We start from the raw sequence: 23,916 nt of genomic DNA on the forward strand, positions 1-23,916 counted from the left end.
CACTGAGACTTAGAAGATAGCAGAACTAAACTTCTCACCATTTTGAATGTTCTGATAAGCAACAACATTGCAAATAAAATAATTAGCATCATGTACAGTATATTGACTTAGATAAAAATAATCTGTTCTTTGAGCAAACATATGGTACATAGCTCAAAAACATAAAAAATAACATGGTCTTGTAAAATTTTTACTAACATAAATTTAAACAATTATGCAAAGGTAATTTAGCATATATTTCATACGTATACTGTCTCTAGGAAAAAGCAAATGTAAACTTTATAAAATATTAACAATGCAAAATTAATCACTCAAATTTTTTAAAATAATGATCCCATGCAGCATGTGAAACTGATCTGGCTTTGGAAGAATATTCACTACCAAACTCAACAGTCTCCCGGCATATGTCATTCCAATATTTAGAAACACACTGTTTAACTTGCACATTGTTTGACTCACTTCTAAGATATTTACATAAGTTTTTGTAAATAGGCATTAATCATGGAATTTGTATGACAACATATTGGAATATACTGTATAAAAAAAGGTCAGTGAAAACTGAAAATAATATATAAGCAGATTCACAGCTGGATACCATACCCAAGTTGCCATTATAAAAAATTTAAATTCTCATATTTATAAGAACTTTAAGCCTCAGGAAACTTTTGCTCTACGAAGCTGGCTTCTTATGTGGGCAGAACAGATGCAGAAAAACACTGCTGTCAATCTATATTTGATATAAAACAGTACTTGATTTTGTGCGTGAGAATGTGTGATGAAGTCTCAAAGTACATGGTGCAGTCCTTTCTTAAGAGGTGAAATGCTGGAATTTTATAAAAACCTTCTTAATTCATCTTGGATTGTCTTTTGAAGTTTCAAGGTTTACAAAGAGCAGGTCACATAATCTTTTGACAGAATTTTCCTTAGAGGAAATAAAGCTCACAGTACATTTTTTTCCTTCATATACAGAGTAATCGACAGCCAAACAACTCTGGCTCTGGTGAAGAACTTCAGTTATGCTCTAAAGTATTTTGTGTCTGCAGCACTCTGATAGGCACTGGTAAACTTTTAAATTACCAAATTCAAATTTCTAAGTTTTCCCAAATCTTTTCCATGTAATGTAGGAAGCTCAAATAATGTCCTAATGCAACTAACTAATGTGATGTCCACCCAATTGATTGACTAATATAGCATTAACTGGTGTTGACACTTTGCTGGCAAAAGTATCTCTAGAAATTTAATAGGATACAGGCAAATATCCAAATCATACATGCTTGCAATTTCCCCATGTCCCAATTTTTTTCCAAGAAACTGAAAGACAACTTAACCTATATTTTTATGTTTTAATGAAACAGGGCTTTCAGAAAATTATTTATGCTATTGTTCCTAAAGGCACAAAGTAATGGAAAAGAAGGAACTTGTGTTTACATATATGCTCATATAAAAGGTGAAGAGGTTTGTCATCAGTTAATCCAACACTGAAAGGTTCAAATCCTACTGGGGTTGCAGCAGTCACAATCATTAAAGCCAATAATTACTTATCTTGTCAGGGAGACTTTATTAAATTGCTCAGGCTAGAATCTTTCCAGCCACTCTGAAACAGTGGCTACTTTAGACAGCAGTAGCCATGTCTCTGAACATCACCAGCAACCAGCCAACCAAATAGTATGATCAAAATACTCTATCCACTTTGAAACTAAGGGCAAAATAAGTTTGTAGGAACACGGTTTGTGGTACTTGGGAGTGGGGCTGTGGCCAAGCCTCATCCCCAGGGGGCTACAGCTGTGAAAAGCAGGTGAGCAGCACTGAAAGCAATGAGACATGGAGTGCCCAGGTGCACTGAGCAGTCACCAAAGGGAACAGAGGGCACACAGGGGCAATGCACCAACATGAGCGGTATAAAAGGCTGGGCTGAAGAACAAGAAGGGCAGAGGCTTGCAGCCTTCTGAAGTGACACGATGTTACTCTGTATGGGCAAATGCTTAAAGCCTTCTGAAATTGCACGGTGATCCTCTGTATATTGTGGCTGTCTCAACTGCGACAGAAGTCCAGCAAACCAAAAGACACGCCTTTGTTAGAGGGAGATGATTTCCACAGAGTTATATTAAAAGGTAAAAATACCAAAAAGCCTCGCAATAAAGCCTCGTTAAAACAAATAAGATGGCATGTGTCTACATGTAAATAAAATTTCAAAACTTCAGGTAAAGTCGCATCTTTGGTTATTTTTAACACACTTTATTTCATTCCATTGGTTGCTACTGACTAAAATGGAAGGACTCCTTTTTCTCTTGTTGGTTGTGTGTTTTCAAAAGCATAATCTCGATATTTTACAAATGCATTTCTGATTATATGAGAAGGGCTAGTGTAAGTGTAAAGCTTCTCTCCTTTCCAAGTGTTTTTGAGCATATATAATAATTATTTTTAGAGCACACTATTTAAGAGAAGAAAAATGGTAGGACAAAAAGGGTAACTGCCAGTATTCGTTAAAAAAGGCTTCCCCCTCTTGCTGCTTCCACTCCCTCCTCAGCAAAACCACACATAACTCAAAGAGACCCCACTGACTACTTGGCAAAATCTGTAAAGCTCAATATGTTACAGCATTTTATACTTTAAAAATAACATATTACTACAAAATTGAAATCTACAACCAAGGACAACATCCTGGCAATTTTGCCCACTGGAAGTATCTATTGACCTTACAACCATCAGAACATGGTTTTATATTAAATCATAATAGTCATATAAATATAATACATCACCTTTGCTACCATTTAACAAATTCACCAAATTTCACCTAGTTTCAGGCTGTCATCTATAGAAAAAATACAGCCTGTCACTGTAAGGAATCAAATTTCATACTGTGAATTTATGACTATCAAATGCTGTTTATGGAACTGCATTTTTCATCTTCTATCCTTCAACATCTGGTTCAAGAAGACTGATTGCCTTTTTTTCTTCCCTTTTGCATAAGTAAAGCAGAAAGGACAAGTAAGGCACATGTAAAGGAGAAAAGACAGTTCAAAAACCTTTAGTAAACTCAAATAATTTCTCCGCATCCTTTCAGTCATTAGAATACTTCAATAAATAATTAACATCACAGTATACAAGGACACCCTTTAAGACAACAACATTTGATCTAATATTCTGTACTACAACTTCATTTTAACATCTCACTATGCACATAATAGAATTTATATGGAGCTTAGAGTTTCATTTTTTTAGTGGAAATACTTTCTTACAGTTTGCAAAACAAATTACTTAATTACACTTTAATAGGAATGCTTGAAAAATATGGTATTTTTCTATTTTCTTCTTAGTTCTCAACTCACATTTAGGTAAGAATTGCACTTATAACAATGCCATTCCACTTTTAATATTATTAAATACCTACCGCACTTGAAATTGAGGCAAACAAGGTCCAAGTCATTAAAATACAAGATGTGCCTTCTGAAAAAAAATCTAAGAACACCTTTTCCTTTTAATAAAAACAAATGAGGTGGTAACTTTTGTTTACATGCATTCATCTGTTTTTTCTTCCTTTTACTGCAGGATATCATTGTTTGCCTAGAAGACCCTTTATGTTCAAAGAAACGTTAGTTCAATGAAAATGTAGCAAAAAACTGCATTAAACCACTTCAATATAAGAATGCACAGTGACAGCAGAATAGTATCATAGCATTTAATGGTACATCTGCAATTCATTTCACTCCATCAGCCAAAAGATGCATTTATACTACAGCTATTACATTTAGAGAAGAGTTTAAATTACAGAAGTTGAGAGAGCTTCAAAGCAAATTTCAATCTAAGCACCTTGATCTTGATGGCCCAGTTAAAAAAAAATTAAGATAGAGACCCTCTTCATGAAAATGCAGATCAATTGTACTTAAATCAAGTTATTTTTAATTTCCTTTTATAAATCAATTAAATGTACCAACCTGGGGGTTGGAGCATTTTATTTCAAGGGATTCAAGGTCGACATGGAGGCAGACGACAAATGAGTGTCTGGATTCCGGCCCTGAAGCAAGCAGTTTCTGTGAAGTCACAGCTAAAGTAGAAGTACAGCCCATTGGTTCTACCAAATTAAGAGTCATCTGTTGTCCAAGAAGGGTATATACACTGAAATGATGCAGACTAATTGTCCATGGAAAAGCATCACCTAGTGATTAAAAAGAAGGGTGTTAAACAGTTACTTAATAAAAAATAGAGTATTAATTTCACAAAACTAGCAAAGGCCTTATTCTAAACCACCTTAGAAGTCAGCAAGTACAATCCAGAATCATTAAATTGATCCCAAACCCTCATAAATATAATTCTGCCATTATTTCCATGCTATACTTCAAAATCTAAACAATAGCAATAAATTTTTTACAACTTCTAAAAACTGAAATCCATTGGGAATTTTAACTCCAAACTGTGAACAAACATGTACAACATAGTCTTTAAAGAAATCTTTCTTCTTCATATAATTTTCCTCAAAATTAGGAATATCTAGAAAACACTCCCCACTTTTTTCAGCGTATGGATGCAGTTCAGAGGCAACTCCTTCTATTATACACTCATATCTATGTACAGGTTGTAATACTAAAAAACTGAATTATTTCCTTTAAAAGTCTACAGGTTGCATCTCAATACAGTGGTGCTGCAGAGTGAAGCCTATTCCAATGCCCACAGGGCAGCTCTTTCCACTGTCTCACTTCAACTTCCTAGATGACAGATTTTCTAAAAAAATTATTATTATGGACATATACTTAGCACTTCATTTCCTGTATTTAAGAGGAAGCCCACCCAGAGAAGTTTCTGGCATCCTACCAGGAATCATTATCAGGAATAATCCCTGAGGGAATTGGCAGTACACAGCTGAACAACAAAATGCCTACAGCTTCTGTAAAATCAGTTTTCTTTAGGTTGTCAATAGATGAAACATAAAAGTTTCCAAAGCAGGATCACAGAACTATTCAGGTAGTTCTTTAAAGGGCCAACAGGAAGTCCTTTTGGTGAAGGAAAATTTTCAACAGTTCTACCAGCTAGAGTTGAGGAATTGAGCACACAGATTACAGGACTTGAAACAGAATCCCTGTGGTGGGCTGACCCTGGCTGAGTGTCAGGAACCCACTGCAGCTGCTCTCACTCCCCTTACTCAGCTGGACCAGGAGAGGAGACAGGGAGAAATAATTCACCTGTTACAGTTCATGGGCAGAACAGATTCAACTTGGGAAAGTCCATTTGGAGCCAGTTGGAACTGGCTTTTTTGGATAGGAGGAAAGCTTCTGGAATGTTCTCACAGATGTCAGCCCTGCAGTCCACCCCACTACCAAAACCTTGCCATGTAAATCAAATACAATCTCACATATGACAGCCAGGTCCCAGAGGAAAAAAATTAGGCTCTGGGAGAAACACTGAACCAAAATACAAAGAATGCTCAAAAGAAATGAGGAAAATAAGGCAATCAAAGATATGTGGATAATTCTAATTTTACTTGAAACACATACAAGATTTTGCTCTTCAGAGGTGTAAGAACATAAAAATATTTCAGAGGGGCTTTGGGGTTTCTTTTGTTTCATTTTGTTTCATGTTGTTTCATTTTGTTTTCTTTAAAGAAAATCTTCTCATTTGTAAGATTTCCTACTGAGGAAATTGGGCCTTTTTGTCACAACTTGAACAACACAGTCTGTGCCCAGCATGTGAATTTTCAATCCACCAAAAGAAACTGCCTGTCCCAATACGAAGTAATGTAAAAGCAGCTGGTTGAAGTGCCAGATCCAGACACAGCAGGCTGCTGAGCATCCACAAACCTCAGCCATGCCTGAAACAGTCTTCATCTTTGCAGGGAGAACAGAGAAGGAGAAAAGTGCTCCTTCCCACAAGAAAATTCATAAAGTTATTTGGTATGAGGTTTTATTTTTCAAAATTTTGCCCTAAGTCATGGATAAAGAGTCCAAATTAATCTAATACCCCAGAAGCATGGGAGCCAGTCTTGAGAGTCAGAGGAGAAAATGGTAGACAAAGGTACACTGGGTCACGTACCTTGGGGTCTCATGGGACAATAAAAAAATCAAACCAGTGCTTTTAAACAATATATGAAGAGTGTGTTTGCTGCCTGGTGTGATCTACAGTCAATAATGTCCTGCTGAGAAATCACTACAGTTAGAAATAGCACCAACTGTTAAATGTGACCATTTAAAGAAATTGGGAGGGTTTTGAAATTAAAAGGAAGCTCTATTCCAACACCTCTTGACCATATTATTTTAGTAAGGCTTCTATGTTTTCTTCTACAGGTGGCTTCAGCAATACATTTAACTTGTTTAAAAGTATGTATCAGAAAACTCTGTGTCTCATCCTAAAAACAAACTGAAAACTTCAATAGTTTATTTTGAAGCTATTACATACTGAAGAATTCAGTTCAAAGTAACTTGAAAATATTTTCAAAAGGTTTGCAGATTAAAAGTTTTGAAGCAATTAATTCCTGCTTTTTTCCAAGTTCAGTCATCCAAGACATACAAAAAATAATTGTAATAGATGGAAAAAATTCAAATGCAAAGTCAAGTCCAGTGACATGTTTCTAATTATTACATATGAACTTTGTTTTTCTCTGTGACCAGCACAGTAAATTAACATAGTTTATATTTCACGGATTAGAAAGAAAGAATATCTACAGAAAAAAATCAGTGGTAGCTCTACTAGACTGCACACAATATCTACCTTAAAAGGAAAACAATGATAAATTTTTATCAATTTACAGAAACTGCAGTACATTGAAAAAATACTGTAGTAAAGACACAGTGAATTTACAGCTATGAAATTCCCCCAATGTCATCAGTTACCTCTTCTTCAGCTCCATATAATACACTGTATGCCTGTTGGTACATTTTATTGGTACTGTGCACCTGATAAATCCTTATTTTGTTGTAACTATATCTTATTTGTTTTTTTTAAAAAAAGTACCTTCATTAATTTGCAAATTTGTTTTATGAAACTATTAAAATATAATTCGAAGCATCTAAATATCAAAAGCAAAATGGCTTATAGGATTTTCCATAATTTAAAGAATGTCTTCTTGGTAGAAAGGAAAATCAGTGCCACATTTATCAGAATTTTCTCTACATCAAATCTTCCCATCTACGTACACTATTATTTTGTCATCTCACTGATGAAATTCTGAAATATTTCAAGTAAATTGGGAAAACTGGAATTGCCTTCAGTGGAACTACAGTACACTCAACATTTATTATGGCAAGATTATAAAATAAACACATGAAAGACCCCTACAATGTTTGAAGATTCTGATTAATTCTTGATTTACTACTATCATAAATCCTTATTTTTAATTTTGTAGAGCACCGTCACTAATTTGTATTTAAAAATTTATTAATTAAAATATTTCAACTGCTTAACTTCTTAAATTTATAAATACCACTTTCAGGTATTTGGCAGTTGACCGACCTAACCATCAGACAATTTTCAAAAAACTGGTGTTTATCAGATACTTGCAATAGTTTAGAAAGACTAAATTCCTACAGAATTTTTGAATTATTTTTCCAATGTATAAATAAAAAAAAAATAATATGTGGAAGCTCTTTCTCTGGTACTTATTGATGCACTTTGCTTCTTTGCTAGAGTTAATAACTAATGCTCATAACAAGACCTCTCATATGCATGACATACAATATTGATAAATGTGCTTAACTACTAATAAATGTTGTGTTTGCTCTCATTTTTATGAAGTACTTATCTTTATTTTAGAAAACAGATTGCAATTGTGGTATTTGTACATGATGTTGTGTATACAACGCTGACAGTTCTACAAAAGAGAAATTTTGTTTGTTTAAAATCAGTAATGGTAGGAGAGAGATCATGAAAGCTTTATCATCATGTACTCTGGGATACCAGTAGTATCCCCTGCAATCCTTAAAAAGCAACCTGACTACTGTGTCTTCATTTCCCTTTCTGAACCCACACTGCAGGGTCTTTACATGGATTTCTAAAGCCCTCATTCTCATGGGACATGCAATGTTTTTAAAAAAGATATTGCAGTCACTACATGTTAGGTCGCTTGTACTTCCTCCCAGTCATGCAACAGGAAAGCAGTTCTATGTCTGCATAACTCCAGCTTCTCCAACGTGAGAACTAATTCTACAAGCCATTCTCATAACAGGTAAATTAAACACAGTAATTACTATTACAGATGGTGACATCAACTACAAGCTCAAATAAACCAAAATAGGGTAGATTTAGATTAGATATAAAGAAGAAATTATTCACTACAAGAGTAGCAAGACACTGGAACAGGCTGCAAAGAGAAGTTGTGGATGCCCAATCCTTGAAAGTGCTCACAGCCAGGTTAGAATGGGCTCTGATCAACCCAGTCTAGTGAAAAGTGTCCCTGCCCTTGGCGGGGGGTTGGAAATGGATGATCTTTAAGGTCACACACAGACCCTCCTATGAAACAGCACACTATGTTAATGTTAAATATTTATCTTAAATATATTAACAGAAAAAATAATTTCTGTAAATTTAAAGGTAAACATTTTTAAAAATCTTATGCAAGTTATATCTTGTACGAAGGCCAACATACTGCTGTTCTACTTTAAACATTTAACTGTTCTTTTCAGGTTGAAATCTATATGGCACTAATTATCTATTTCCCTGCAAGCCACTTATTGACAGATTATTGAGTTTCAACATATGTTACAAAATTCTGTGAAGATATATAATCTGTCTTACTTCACAAGCAAAAGCCATCTTTCAAATTTAAATATTTGGAATAGTGATTCACATGACTGCCAGTATATGGCTATCACCTGAAAATGTGAATATGATTAGCAGCAATACCAACAACAATTTTAAGATATTTTGAACACTACTTTCTAAAAGTATTTTACTGTGTCTCACCCAAAGATCTCTATCTTACTGTATTTGACATAAGTAAACATTTTTAAAAAGATGAATTCAAAAAATTTATTACTATGAAAGACTTACTACTATCTTTCTGAAGAGGAGCATGATTATATTAATAATAATTATTATTTAAAAATCAATAACCAAAATAACTGAAAATGTAAACTTCTAAAAACAAGAGGATTTCATCAATACTAAAAATTTTCATTGTTACTCTAAAACAGCGCTTTACCTATGAAAAAGTTCCCTTCATGTCTTCAACTTGTCTTTGTGTTAAAAGAGTTTAGATTTTTGGAAGACCACTTAGCAGTCCAGAAGTTCTGACCATAGCAACATATGTTGTCCAGCTATATTTACCACATTTTAGTCTATCACTACAGGTTGGAACTTGGAGATTATACAGATGAATTGTCAAATATCTGAAGTTAGATGTGCACAGAAAGTCACAACTCACTCTAAGCACTTCTCTAAACATTTTCATTTTGCTCAAACTGAGTTTCAAACAATTTAGCTTCTTCTTCATAACTGTTTTACATAAAGGGCAGCTACAACTAGGACAGAGGTCCTCCTCTTCAGAAGATGTCAAAACAGAGAAGACAAGGAGCAACAGGTACAAGTTGCACTGGGAGAGATTTAATATTGGTATGAGGAAGTTTTTACAGTAAGAACAATCATTAACTGGAACAGCCTCCTTAGAGATGTGCAGCCTTTCAGGAGCAAACGAGCAGGGTGTTGAAAAATGTCATCTTGGGTCCCTCTGCCATGCAAGTTTGGACCAGCTGGTCACTCAAGGTCATTCCCAACCTGGCTCTATGATTCTGTGATTCTACTTCAACATCTTCAGAAAATACTACCTCACAGGTCTCTGTCTGATTAATTTGTACTCTTAAGATAATACTTAATGCAATTCAATACTTAATTATATGTGTTATTCAACAGAAGTTCAAAGGAATATTTCGTTCTTTACATCAATAAATCCATTTATGGATTACTTAGTTATTTAGTATGACTGAGCTACATTATGTTTCTGAATGAAAGTACTATGAAAAGCATTCCTGCAAACTAAAATTACCTCAGAGATGCAGCAAAATTCTGTAAACACATGGAAAGACCTGATTGTGGGATAGTGTATAAGCTATTTTTACAGTATGTTGACATCTTGAGGTCAGTAAGTATCTGAGTAGGCTGAAATATTCCCAAATGACAGTAGGAGTATGTTCCCTTTTTGTCCTCTTTTATTCTTTCATGTAATAAGAAAAACGTATTAGTGAGCACACAGCTTTCTTAAAAGTGAAAACACATCCTTGAGGAAAAAGCCTTTTACTTGTATCTTCTGTATAAAAATAGGAATGATCCAAAAATGGCTATCAGGAAAAGCACAGTTGACTAAATATAATTTCTGAGAGATGGTAACATGTCTGACTGTCCTTGAAGTCTTGTTCAACAACAGAAGCAAATTAAGAGAATTTCACAGTACAAGTCCATAAAAATTATTTACCTCTACAGGGGAAGAAGCAAAGAAGGTGACTTTGAGCTGTGAAAAAACTTGGAAATAATCTTTTAAGAGAGAGTCTTGGCATGGGAGAAGGCAATGGCTCCATTAGAGAACCAAAAATATCAAGATTGTGAGAACTTCTGTTTGGCATTATTCCCAGAGCAGGAAGCCACACACAAATAAATTCCTTACCATAGGCTTTATCCCAACCAGGGGGATTCTTTTCTCTCACTAGGCTCTTTCCTTCAAATCTGGGTCTGACAAAACTCAAATGACTCCCTACTTTCATAAATGGTTTAAATTACATCATCAGTTTAAAACAAACAAAGGCTCCCATTAACAGCATCTTCTATTTGACACTATGATTAGCAAATAAGATCATTCCTACTGAAAGTTATTAGGAAAACCACATATACCTTTCTCTCTTTCTTTCAAACTTTTTTTCCTTTTCATTTGGCAGCATCTCTAATATGATTTTCAACACTAAAAACTACAATTTTATTTCCATTGCCATAAATTAAGGTAAAATACAGAAAGGAGAAGAGTTCAATATAAGTGGCAGATCAAAGGGAGAAGAAACACAACGTTATAAATCCAAACAAATTTCAGACGGCAGGAGCAGGACTAGCTCTTGAATGTGATTTCCACTTAAATTTTCATACCATTTAAATTGTTTATATTTCAGCAGCAAGAGAGAAAACAGAATTTTCTCAGAAAATGCTGTCAACAAAAGCAATGGAACAATTTCTGCATCTCCCTCTCTCCATCTTAGAATCAATACACAAAATAGCAAGAATTCTTTCTAAATAATATAGTTTGGGAATACAACAATAAACTAATTGTACACCAATGCCCTGGTTTCTTCTGGGATAGACCTAATTTTCTTTATAGTAGTTGGTATGGTGCTGTTCTGAATTTGTGCTGAAAACTGTGGATAATATGGGTATGTTCTAGTTATTGCTGAACAGTGCTTAATGTGTTTCCTGCTTCTCACACTGCTCAACTAGCAAGTAAACTAGGGGCACAGGAGGAGCTGGTAAGGGAGACAGCCTGGTCAGCTGATCCCAAAAAGCCAAAGAAACCAACCAAAAAGAAAGGCTGGAACACCTGTCTGCTGACAGGAAGTAGCAAATCAATCTGGTATTTTGCTTTGCTTGCACCTGTAACTTTATCTTTTAAGCTGCCTTTATCTCAACCCCTAAGCTTTCTCACTTTTGACCTCCTGATTCTCTTCTCCATACATCAGGGTGGAGGAGTGAGTGGCTCTGTTCAGCCAGAACTGCTGGCTGGGGTTAAACCACAAATACCAGCATTTCCATGGAATCCAAAACTTGGTTGTGAGACTAGCTCTCACAGAAGTCATTCAAATAAACCTGGAAGCCAAGGCTCAAGACAGCTCAGAATATTTGCCTTACCTATCTCCAGTATACAATTTTTCATACACACACACACACACACACACACACACACACATATATATGGAACAAGATTTTTACATCAGGATTTATTCAGAACATTGCTGCAAGTCCATTTACCATTTATTCTGATTAATTCTAAGGGCTCTGTTAAAAAAAACAAAACACAATAAAAAATATCCAATGTAAGCAACTTGTTTTCACTTGCTAGGTCCTTTTCAGCTTATCTCCTCTGTTCATTTCTTGATCAGCTGCAGAATGTTAAAGCTGATTCTTCCCTCAGGCTGGTCTAAAACTCAAAGCCCTATTCAAACATTAGCTTTTCAAATAGGAACTACTGTACTTTTCCTCAACCTTTACAAATTTTTTCCTCAAATCTCTACAAAATCCTTGCTGCAATTCCTAAGTCACAACACAGAACACAGAACTGTTGCCTGTCAGGATGGTCATTAAAGCTTCATTCTTTTCTTTTGAAAGTTTGCTATACTTACGAATTTCTTTTTTCATTTTACATTGAATCACAGAACATCTCAAGTTGGGAGGGACCCATAAAGATCACTGAGCGCAACTCCCTGCTCCTTGCAGGACTACCTAAGATTAAAAGCATTGTACAGTTGCATCCAGTACTCTGACAGGCTTAGTGCAGCCTGTTCCAGTGACCAAATACCCTCTCAGTGAAGAATGTTTAACTAACGTCCAGTCTGAATGTTACATCCAAGACCTAAGTGGGATGAAAAGTTTTTCCTAACCTGTCTCCATTCCGTCTCGGAATTTCCAATTTACTGTCACTTCCTGTTATGTCAAGATCACTGGCTACAAAATAACTTGAATAACAAAACCAATGAGGGTAAAAAATTACTTTCGTTTCAATTATACAAAACATCACAGAACTAGCTCTTTGATGATGGCTTCCATGTTGATTTCCATGAGACCAACCTTGTAAGTAGTCTTTCTAGACATCAATAATATATAACAACATTCTGCAAACAAAGCAGTACAAAATCAGAAGTTTTCAAAATAAAATGAAGACAATTTTCATGACAGTTGGAAACTAAAGAGTAAGGTTTTTGAGTTTATCATGTTACCTTCTTCCAGGATGGGTCTCAGCACAACAAATGGGATTTCTTGCAATGGTTCCATGTGTTTGTGTCCAGCACTCATAATCTTTATCTGGGGCAAGCAGACAACAAGTGTGCCAGGCATATTGGCCTGCCCGTGGTACCAGTTTCGCACAGTGCCAGGAATGTCACCTGACACAATAGTACTTGGAGAAGGCAGGCTGTCATTGGGAAGGAATACACAACAAGACTGCACTTCAAGCTGAAAAAACAAAGCAAAAAAAGATTCTCAGAAATAGATTATTTCCCCCCCTCACTGTGGAGTATTCATATTGGTACAAAATCTGAAGTTATTCATCCATCACAGCTGACCAAAAACAGTCTTAACTTCTAGTTGAATTAAGAGAAAAGATGACACAAAATACTGGGAAATAATATATGCTCGTAAATTATGATTATAGGAGGAAAGAAAGAAGAAGGATGTTTTTGCTGTGTAAATTCATCAGAAAGGTGTTGCCATATAAAGTGAAAATACATATATCTACATTTCAACACCTTTCTACAGGTGCAATTGAGACAGAGAACGTTCTGAATGAGAAAGCCCTCCACTTTTTACCATTCATTAGCTTTGTTAGCAATAGCTAAGTCTCCAGAACTAGCCAACATTTTATATGCTGTTACTTTCTATAAAGAACTGTTTCAGGGAAAACTCTGCCTTTGCTTAATAAGCCACATAATGAGCATGCACAAAAAAGGTAATCATTAGAAAAATATGAAAACCACAAACTTTAGAGAAAAACTGACTTTTAAACAAATGGAGAGGTGTATACATTAAACAAAGAGAAAGAGATAGTAATAGTTTGTATAGCTTTTATCCCCTTTTCAATGCAAATCAGAAGCAGCACATGTGGTTTCACAGAAAATAAGAATTTTTTGCTCTTTATTTTCAATGCCCTGGAACATGCCTGGCCATGTTGCCATCTTCTCAGGAGCTTCTAGTGAGGCTGAGTGAGTCCAAACCAAGAACTCGACTTATCACAACTTGTTAACTCAGAGGTGATGTAAGCTGTGGACTGTTAGTCTTCCTTGGCTCTTACAAATGTCATTCTGGCACCTGGATATCAAAAGGCTCCAACAGCCTGCACACTTGAACGCTTTGTTAAGCAAATACAAGCTCTGATTCAGTTCCTTGCTCCACATTGCTTGGAAAAGCCTAGCATACAAATTGCTGGACGAGATACTATTTGTAGCTGTGACAAAAACATTTGTTTGCTGCAAACTTAGGTACCACTCTTTCAATTTGACATTGTTAAAGTCAGCACAGCTTAAAAGCAAAAAACCAAAATTTGTACTTCATACTCTCCTCTGAAGGGCTGAAGGGTATTAGGTCTTTAAGACCACAATAGTGATTTGTAATAGAGTTGGAATTCCACAGCAGTGTAAGTACTTTGCCAGCCTAGTGAGTACACAGATATTCATCTTTATTTCAGCATTTTTGTACTCTTTTGCTTAGACAAACTGACAAGAATTCACTGCAGAAAAATATAAGTAGAATTTTGCAAAAATAAATACATTAGTTCATGAAGTTTGTGTTTGTTTCTGGATTTAGAACTGTTTGAGTTGTAAAATGAAGCTAATTACATCTTTGATAAGTAGTTTATTGATCCAAGGTTGCTGAGTGTACTTTATTTATACTGAATGAAAAGCTAGGGTGTATTGTTACAGATGTAACAGATTTGGAATTTTTTTTAATGGTAAATTAGTCTCTGTGTCAATTTGCAAAGATTTTTACAGTGACACATTAGAGTGTTTTCTGGTCTATTAGTAATAGGTTGTAGGTCAAATCATTGTGGGATAATGAATAATAGATGACAAAAGAACTTATGATCACTATAACTATTGTTTTATCCGTGCATTTGCTGAGTAAACAGTTTATAAAAAATCACCCATTCTTCATACACACACACATACACACATATATATATACACACACATCTATGACAATTAACATCAAATGCTGCTGCCTGGATATACAAACCATGTGGAAATAATAATCCAAAAATTCCACCAACTTGAAGAGATATTATACTTCATCACATTGCCAGCAGCAGGATCTATAGGACATGTTTTACAAAGCAGTCTCAAGAACAGATCTCAATATTCAGTAGAGTTTTTGCATTTCATTTACAGTTTAATACAGCTTTGTACTGAAGAAAAGTTCTTCCGATCACATTTGGTTTATTTTACTTTGCTGTATCAAGAATACTGAAGTAGAATCACAAGAGTTTCACCCCTTTTAATTTCTGATGGAAATTCCTTTTTTACACAAGCAGCTCTTTGCTACTCATTTCAAACAATTGAATGGGAGTTGGACCACGAATTTTGGTGGGCTTTAAATGGTATCATCCGGCCTCCATATGCGTGATGGATACACTCAGCCCCCTTAACCAGACCTGCAGTAGCTCAGTACAAGCTCCAAATGAGGTAAAAGTCCGAGCTGTAGCCAGGTCAAGTACTCCAGGAAACTCCACAAAGAGCACAGTGACCCAGTGAGCATCATGCCTGATCATGTGAATAACACTTGAATGTGTTTTTTCCAAGACTCAGTTATCAAGGAACAAAGAAAGCTGTGAGTACAAGGAGTCCCTTGCACATCCTTCCCATTGCATGCAGTTTGACTACGAGCCAATGACAGCCTAAGTGAACTGTCTTTGAGCTCTCCCTGCCAGGCAGGATGGCTGCACAGCAGTGACCTCCCCTTGAGCTGGGACATCTTTCAAGGCTGCTCTGAGAGGCAGAGAGGCCTCTCTACTAACAACAGATCTCTGGACGAGTTCAATTCAAACTTTCCGTAAAGTGCAACTGGTCTGCACACCAGTGACTCTCCCCTTGAGCTGGGATGCCTTCAAGTGTTTGGGATTCCTTATCTGAGACTGAGTATTCTTTCTGTAACCCAAGGCAGAGAGAGATCCCTTAACTGCAAAAGATCCGATAAGCTGATGATAGCATATTAAATTAATATCACTGAAATTCACGTAGGTAATTCCTTTAGACAGACTGTTGTCAAATCTGAGACTAAGCTCCATCAGGAGTTCAGAAAGCAAGGGGATCTACTCTGAATCTCATGACTCAATGAAAGGACTTCCTTACTCTTTGTACTTCTTCTCTTAGATATAAACTGTTGTCCAGATCAGATCCAGCTGCACCTAAGCCACATCAGAGATTTGGCAAGCAAGGAGGTCCGGTATGAATTTCATGACTCAGCGTTTGGGTTCCCTTACCCTTTTCCATCTTTGGCCTCCGTGTAAATAATGCCAGATTTATTCCAATTCTATATTCCCTTGTATGTTTCAACCATTAGTAAATGATAGAGTGAACCTTGCTATTGATCTTCACCAAGTTACACCTTTATGAATTCATATTAAAGTCTCTTTTGCTAATGCCTTTGATGATGATTGTTTAGGTTACTCTAAATCACTCATTCATGACAAACTGGTGCAGTCAGCGGGATCCTAAATCTGGATTCGCTAATAATTGACAACATGTAATACTATAGAATTGCTTACAGATATGGCTGGCTTACCTGTGTTTCATTTAAAGTTTTATATGATTAACAAGTTTTGAAAAACATTACTGCAGGATTTCAAAGGCCAACACAATGAATGTATGGTTAAAATCCACATTTTAGAGGAAATTATGCAATGATTATAATCACACGAGAAATTACCAACTTGAATGCACAAGGGCCCAATAAGTACAAAACTGAGTTGCACCTGTTGAACTTCTCAGAGGCAGATTCACAACTATCAACTTCAATGGAATTTGTGTACATTTAACTCACAGAATCTGGACATTTGCCTACTCACAAGTTCCAGTGATGGAATGGAAGAGTGCACCTAAAATGATGGAATTATATGCTGGACAAAAGTGAGAATATGTGCTACAGATTGCTTCACCAATCGGAAAGTGTTTCAAAATATATGTAATCCAAATTCTTAAAATTAAACTACATCAATAGCATATATTAAAGCTATCATATAAATCTTTTTACACTTTTTAAATAACTGTTAAACTGTGTGCCTAAAATTGTGAATTTAATGTAAGATGTGACTGATTTATGTAACTGAATATAAATCTGCAGCAGTAAATCTTGCATTAATGTAAGGATCTGACAATCCAAGGGAAAGAAAATGAAGTAATCTGCCAGTAAGAAGTCCTCAAGCTGGGGGTCAGATCCTGTTCATGGAAACCATCTGGTTGGGACCCTCCAAGCCACACCAAACACAAATGATCTTTTAAAAAAATATCCTATTCATTAATGCTTCGCAGCTGCACTGAGTGTTACTTCATTTTTCCATGGCAACATCCTTTCTGTTTCAAGGATCTGATTTCAGTTTTGGTAGCAACATGTTCGTTTGCCAATACTGAACACATTCATGTGTTAAAGAGAACGAATTATTACATTCTTGAAACAGGATCACCCCCTATTTTCATTTCTATTATGTCAAGGCCTATACATGCTAAATAATGTACACTAATGATAAACCAATGAAGCAAGCAGTATTTTCCCTTATACTTCTAAAACGTTAAGTAAAGCATAACTCTACGCTCTACACTTTTACAAACATGTAAGCCTCCAAATGTCCAATGACTCTTGCATAAAAAGGAAAGTATTAAGTTACTGGAGTATTTTTAATTCTTCTTTTATAAAAAGGAATGTTGTTCACTAGAGAGAAGAGTGAAATACATACTGCTGAAAAATTAGGTCTTCCTAACTGAGGAGGGTGGGTTGAAGGGAAGAAAATAAAGCAAGTGACTGCCCAAAAGTGCTATGAAGAGGGACAAATTGTTCAAGTCTTTACAGTCTTTCATGATAGTGACAATGTAAGATTCCCTTTCATAACCCACATCTTACAGCCACATAAATCAACGAGAGACACTGAAGATTTTCTACAAAGAGACATTTGCACGAGCATGTCTCTCCAGGGAAGTTGCCTTTCTCTGAATTAGCCATCACCCCTCACAGGCTCTCAGCAGCAAGGCAATGTGTTTTTCTGGGCACAGAATATCATCTTGCAAAGGTTCCCCAGGCTGCAAAGCACCCCTGATTACACACCTTGTGTGAGGGCTCTGGTGCACTCCATACTGTAAGACTGTAGCCCAGGCTCCAACACCCAAATTTGTTCTACCATTTAGACCATCTGCTGCTGAGCCTGACATGCAGTGTTTGTTACAGTTTTAAAAAGCAGAACAGAAATTCTTGTTTTGAAGGTAGACAAAAGTCAAAATGTTATAGATGGAAAGCAGAACACGTAAGTAAAGGAACTAAGAGAGCAGGCTACCTGTACATAAAAATGACCATAATAAGGATCAGATACATTTTCTTTGACCACTTAAAACACAGTGCCATTCTGCCTCACAGCATTCCTGTTCTTTCCCAAGAAAGCTTCAAACCTTTTAAAAGGTTTTATTTAGTTACCAAAAACACAAATTTTTGTTGGCTTGTGGTAAGTAACAACTTAAGAAATAATCCTATCTCATAATTGCCAAAAAACTGCTGAGAGCTGTAACTGTTAAATTACAAGTCACAGATTCTCTTCCTGATCCCTGGATAACACAGTTCAAAGAATAAGAACTCATATCAAATCTGTCCTCCCCTTTCTTGCCTTTCAATGTTTCACTTTGTCAAAAATTTTTACAAGTTATATGCATTAAAGAAAATAAAATTTTCAGTAGTTTCAGGAAAAGGATTAATTTTTTTTCAAATAAATTCAGGGATATTTAAAGACATGTGACATACCTAAATTGTAAATGTACCAATTACATTCTTAAGCAGTTGGCACTTGTTGCAACATTACTCATTAATTAATTTATTTTTAATACAGATCTTTCATTGTTCTCAATGGAATTCAGCATTAAAAGCCAATTAAAAATAATTGTGTTTATACTGCTTCACAATTTTAGCAACTATTAGTATGAAGAACATGTGAAAAATGAGTATTACCCTCCTACACAGTGTAACTGCCAAAAAGACTTCAAGGCTGCATATAAAATCCTACAACAACTAAATAATAAACCAACTTTTTATAATTAAATATGCAAGTCTTTTCACTTAAATACCACAACTCCAATGCATAAAACCTTCATGCAATATTCTATCAGAAGCAAGCCAGGGCTAGGGCTAAGCAAGTACCAGCTTTGGATCCAAAATAAACTTTCCAGTTACTTCAGTTCCAAACACATTTACTTACTCTAACTTCCACTAAAAGAATAATCCTTTGATGATTTTAAGTTATGAAGTTCAGTTTTATCTGATGACAACTACAGACTTTTCTGTTCTAAAATCATGTAACTAAAAGATCCAGGAACACGAAAATTAGCTTTAGAAAAAAAGCCACAGAGTCTAAATGCTCCAGTATTTAACTAGACAAATTATTCTAGAAATTTCCCTTCTTCATGCCAAATAATAATACAGAAAATCTGTAAAAACTTATCATTTAAATATAGTTATATATGTTTAATAAAATGCACATTATTTATAATAAAATAAATATAATATACTTGAATTGCAATACAGAGTCGTGATACTCATTTTCTTACCCTCCATACATTGCCTTGCACAAATTTCCCATTTGGGCAGGTATTGAAAGAAACAAGCTATATATATATATATGGCCTTTGTGTTGAAAACCATAATAAATTAGACATAGGGATTACTAATAGTAATAAAAAGAAGAGCAAACGTATCTATAAATCCTTCATATTTCACAAGAAATAACTATTGCACATTTGTGTGGAAGCACATTCTTGAACTTCCCTGCAGTGCCTCCTTGGAGTTTGTTGAAATGTTTCTCTGATAACATGCAATAAGCTTCTGGGAAGGTACTGGCAAATACCTTACCAACAGTTAAGGGATAGGAATGAAACAAAGTGTGTAAGCTACTGTATAGTACCGTACTGAACTCAAAGGGTGTTTAATTTGAAGATAGATAAAACCAAAAAATACCATTTCATAGTTGCAATGATGAAAACAGAAACCATGAGTACTCTACCAAAAAAAAAAACCCCAAAAACCTGGAAAAAGCAAATAAATCTAAAACCTCAAGCACCAGAAAAAGTACCCAATACAAAAAAATCCTCACCAGTATGAGCCCTAATCTGTATGTTAGGGCAAGCAGCAAGGTATTTAGGAATTGCTCTTTGAGACAACCCTGCCTATCGCTGTCATCAGTCTTCATCTCCACAGAAAGAAACACTACTTTTTTTTCCTGTCTAGTAACACACAAACTTCATGGTTGGTGCTTTACTCATTCCTCAAAACAAATTCAATTTGCTGGTTGCTCACAAAAACACGTACCATGAAAAATGTAGGAGCAGACTATTGCAGTCCTGATTCAGCTCTCCCCCTTTATAAAGGACCCCCAGCTCTGCCTCATTACCATTATTATATTATCACTTTTATTATGCCTCAAACTGTAAGCTGCATTTATAAATATAGGGAGTCTCACTGTGCTAAGTACCAGCCAGACACATAACAAAAATACCCTGCTTCCTTTAAATAGATTACAAATTCTCTCCCTTATCTAGACATTTTAATCTACAGTGGTAAGAACATTAAGAAAGAAAGGAAAACAAGCAAAATACTCTTGAAATAATGATTAAAGAGAAGGCTGAAAACAAAACAGATTTAATGAAAACATCTCCTCAACTTCACTATGTTCTGCAATCAGGTGACAACTCTTAAGTTTTTGCTCAGGGAAAACCTGAACTTTTAAGCTTTCTAAAACTGTGAATTTTAAGTACTTTTTACATGAAAGAGGAGCGACACAGACACACATTCTGGGATGAACCTGCATATTATCAAATGTATTGCTTGATAGGAGGAAGGAACAAGCATTTAACAATTACTTTCTATAATAACCACAAAAAAAAACTTGCCAAGAGTTGTAATTGAGACTTTTCTTTCGCAGTTTTTTGTGACTTTTTAAATAAAAAAAAAAAGATTAGCTACTATATCCTGATGTACCATAAAATACTTATCTCATAGAATGAATGTATGGTTCAAGAGGCATAGGTCATAATAATTCTAAATTAGAACATTTTCTCAATAAGCACTTGATAAGTATTGGGAACAATACAGTCGTAACTCTAGCCCTTCTAAGTCATCTAATATTTGTTCCTGCAATCTTAACACTGGACTCCTAATATGGCATCTATAATTTTACACAAAAACTCTGCTTTTACTGATCAGCAGCTACAATCTAGAGCAGTATAATCCAAAATGCTTTAATCCCAGCTGCCATCTCCTTGTCTTTCATGAAAAAGGAGGCAAGTAAGCTGCTGAGCCTTCACTGTGTAACAACAGCAATTGTATCATACACCTCAGGAAAATATTTATCATACACACTTTTCTGAAATAGTTTTAGAAAAGAAAGCATTCTGCAAATCTAATTGCAATGTTTATGATGCAGAAAAGTGTGACAAGCAATTTTTATTAATATAATTTTTGAAGGATCTTTCCCTTTAAATACAAAACAGTATTTCAAAACCTAATATTTTAAAACCAAAGCATTCCTTGCTTAATTTAACCAAAATCTTACTTTATTTTTCATTCTCTCAGACTTTGAAACTACTGAAATAAGACAATAAAACTTGGGAGCTCCTTTAAAACCCCTCTAATAAAAAGCACTAGGATGCATAAAAAGTATCATAAAGTCTGGAAACACATAGGGGTTTTTTCACTTCCTTTTCATCTTACCTGAAGTGTAAGGCACTTAACTGCATTCCACACTATTCCAATAAATTCTTTCATTCTTTCCTCAGGACTTCTGCAGTTTTCAGATGAGTTCAGCACAGTTTTCACAGGGAGTGACAAAGGACGAGATTCTAAGGCAAACAAAAAAAAAGTCAGTTACAAAAAGAATATCTAAGTAAATAATATACTTACTGATAGCAAAGAAAAACGATTACTGGACATTCTGAAAGTCTTTCTCTTTGAGATACAGTGTGTATATCTCACTAAGCACATAATAATAATAATGTGTCTGTATTAGTTTTAAACTTGTCAATACAACTGCACCAGTTAAGCCTTGTGAGAAATACAACACAATAGAATTAAATGTTCCAACTTCTTCAACATGAACTGCTAAGAAAATATTATGAAGAATGTTTGACTTAAACAAATTAAGACAGTTTTCAAAGTGTGATAACCTATTTGATGATGCAATTGAAATTCAAGAGGTTTTCACATACATTGCTGCCAGTGTCATCTAAAGGTATCACCTTTCTAAAATTGTAAGAAATGACAGACCACATTAAATATCAGCATTTAATTCATTTTCTTTGGAAAAAATCCCTTTAAAAATCGAGAATGCATTAAAAAATGAATAGAAATTAAACTATTTTCTTACTTTCTCAAATTTTAAAGCAATAAAGTATGAAATATTTCAGCAAAATTCAATGTTTTCTAAAAAAAGAGACATTGCCTTAAACTGTTAGCTATTTAAAAACATGACCATGAAAATATTTTAGAAATGTTAAATTAAATACAAGCACATTAGAACTTCAAAACAGGACTGTGAGTGGTGCATAGTTCCTTCTGATATGTTTTACAGAATATCCTACTCATTGTGTATTGGGATACCCATAGAACTACTGTCAGCTTATTTGACATTTCTAGTGTTGGCCTACATGTTGTTGAGCTGACAAAACTGCAGGAATAAATTACAAAGACTCCATGACTTAAATTTAAACTAAACTGAAATCAGTGTGTGACAATTTATGTCTACCAATTTTACAGCTAGCAGAAATCTGTGGCATGAAAATTACAGAGAAATTCTTAAGACAAAATTATGCTATCAATTGATCTAAGGAAAGCAAAAATACCAGGTCCTTGGTATGCATCACTGGTTCTTCAGTAATGCAATGAAACATGGGAAGATTGAAAACTGAAACATCTAAGTGGTGACCTTTTGCCAAGAGAATGCAATGGTAATGTCACTGGATGATTTTATCTGTGACATTTTCCCCATCAAAGCTAGAGTTCACCAACATTATCAGAAAAAAACCCCTCAACAAATAGTATTTTTAATCATCTTAAAGAGAAATGTTCACTTCATTGAACTGATGGAGAATCCAAAGATTCAGAAAGAGAGGTGATCAAAAGAGTGAAAGAGGATTTTTATGACTGCAGGATAATTAGTCCTCTCAGAGATTCCTGGCTCCAATTATGGATATGTTAGAAGGATATGGAATGAAAACTGGATGGTGAGAGTGTAAAAAGCATGACATTTCAGGATTGCTTGTTCTCAGCTGTTCTGGAGAGACAAACATGTCAATTGTCCATCTGGAGAAGCAGCATGCAATAGCTGTTTTATAACATCTCACACGGACAGCTTCATGCCATGAAGATGTCCTCCATCCCCACTACAAATGAATTAAGTTAAAACAAAGAGATTAGTCAAGGAAGAGCTGTTCTCCTTTAACTTACTACCCCACCTCAATTCACACCATCTTCTGCGTAGTCAGGCCCTACACTACACATACACTACAAGGTAAGAATCAGGAACAGCTTGAGTACCAAGAAATATTAAAACAGGAGCCATTGGACTCTGGAACACAAGTGTGGGTAAGGGTGAGAAGGGCACATAAATCACTGTGAGACTCCAGGAATTTCACAGGCACGATGCTTCAGATCAGGATGAGTAGATAAATACAATGTAAACCTACATATTCTACAATGCATTCAGCAGGGACTGTCAACATCCTACATCACTTCACAAGCACATCTCTCATGAGTGGGATTTAAAGTTAGATTTCATTCCAATCTCCCCTGTTTTTTTTGCAGGAAAACAAACAGTGCTAATTTTCTCTCAATTAGTGGAGCAGCCAGCAACAACAATCTGTGAATTAAAAATAAGATTAGCTGACTGAAGTACCTCTTGTTTTTCTTCATTTATGTGTAATTAAAAATCTGCAAAATTCCAGGAATATCCATGATAAAAACCAGTTTTGCTATAATCCCTCAAATTCAACCAAGAGATAAAAAAAAAAA

The 23,916-nt window shown here is 35.2% G+C and overlaps 1 protein-coding gene across 1 annotated transcript in view; it reads right to left on the reverse strand.

The window, feature by feature from the left end:
• Positions 1–23,916, reverse strand: part of VPS13B (vacuolar protein sorting 13 homolog B) — a 430,474-nt gene that overhangs the window by 191,812 nt on the left and 214,746 nt on the right. The window contains 3 exon segments of the mRNA XM_084211579.1: positions 3,936–4,156; positions 12,891–13,125; positions 21,622–21,749. Coding sequence (XP_084067705.1) covers positions 3,936–4,156; positions 12,891–13,125; positions 21,622–21,749 — 584 coding nt within the window.

The sequence above is a fragment of the Fringilla coelebs genome, assembly GCF_963513975.1.
Source record: "Fringilla coelebs genome assembly, chromosome: 1".
Taxonomy (NCBI): domain Eukaryota; kingdom Metazoa; phylum Chordata; class Aves; order Passeriformes; family Fringillidae; genus Fringilla; species Fringilla coelebs.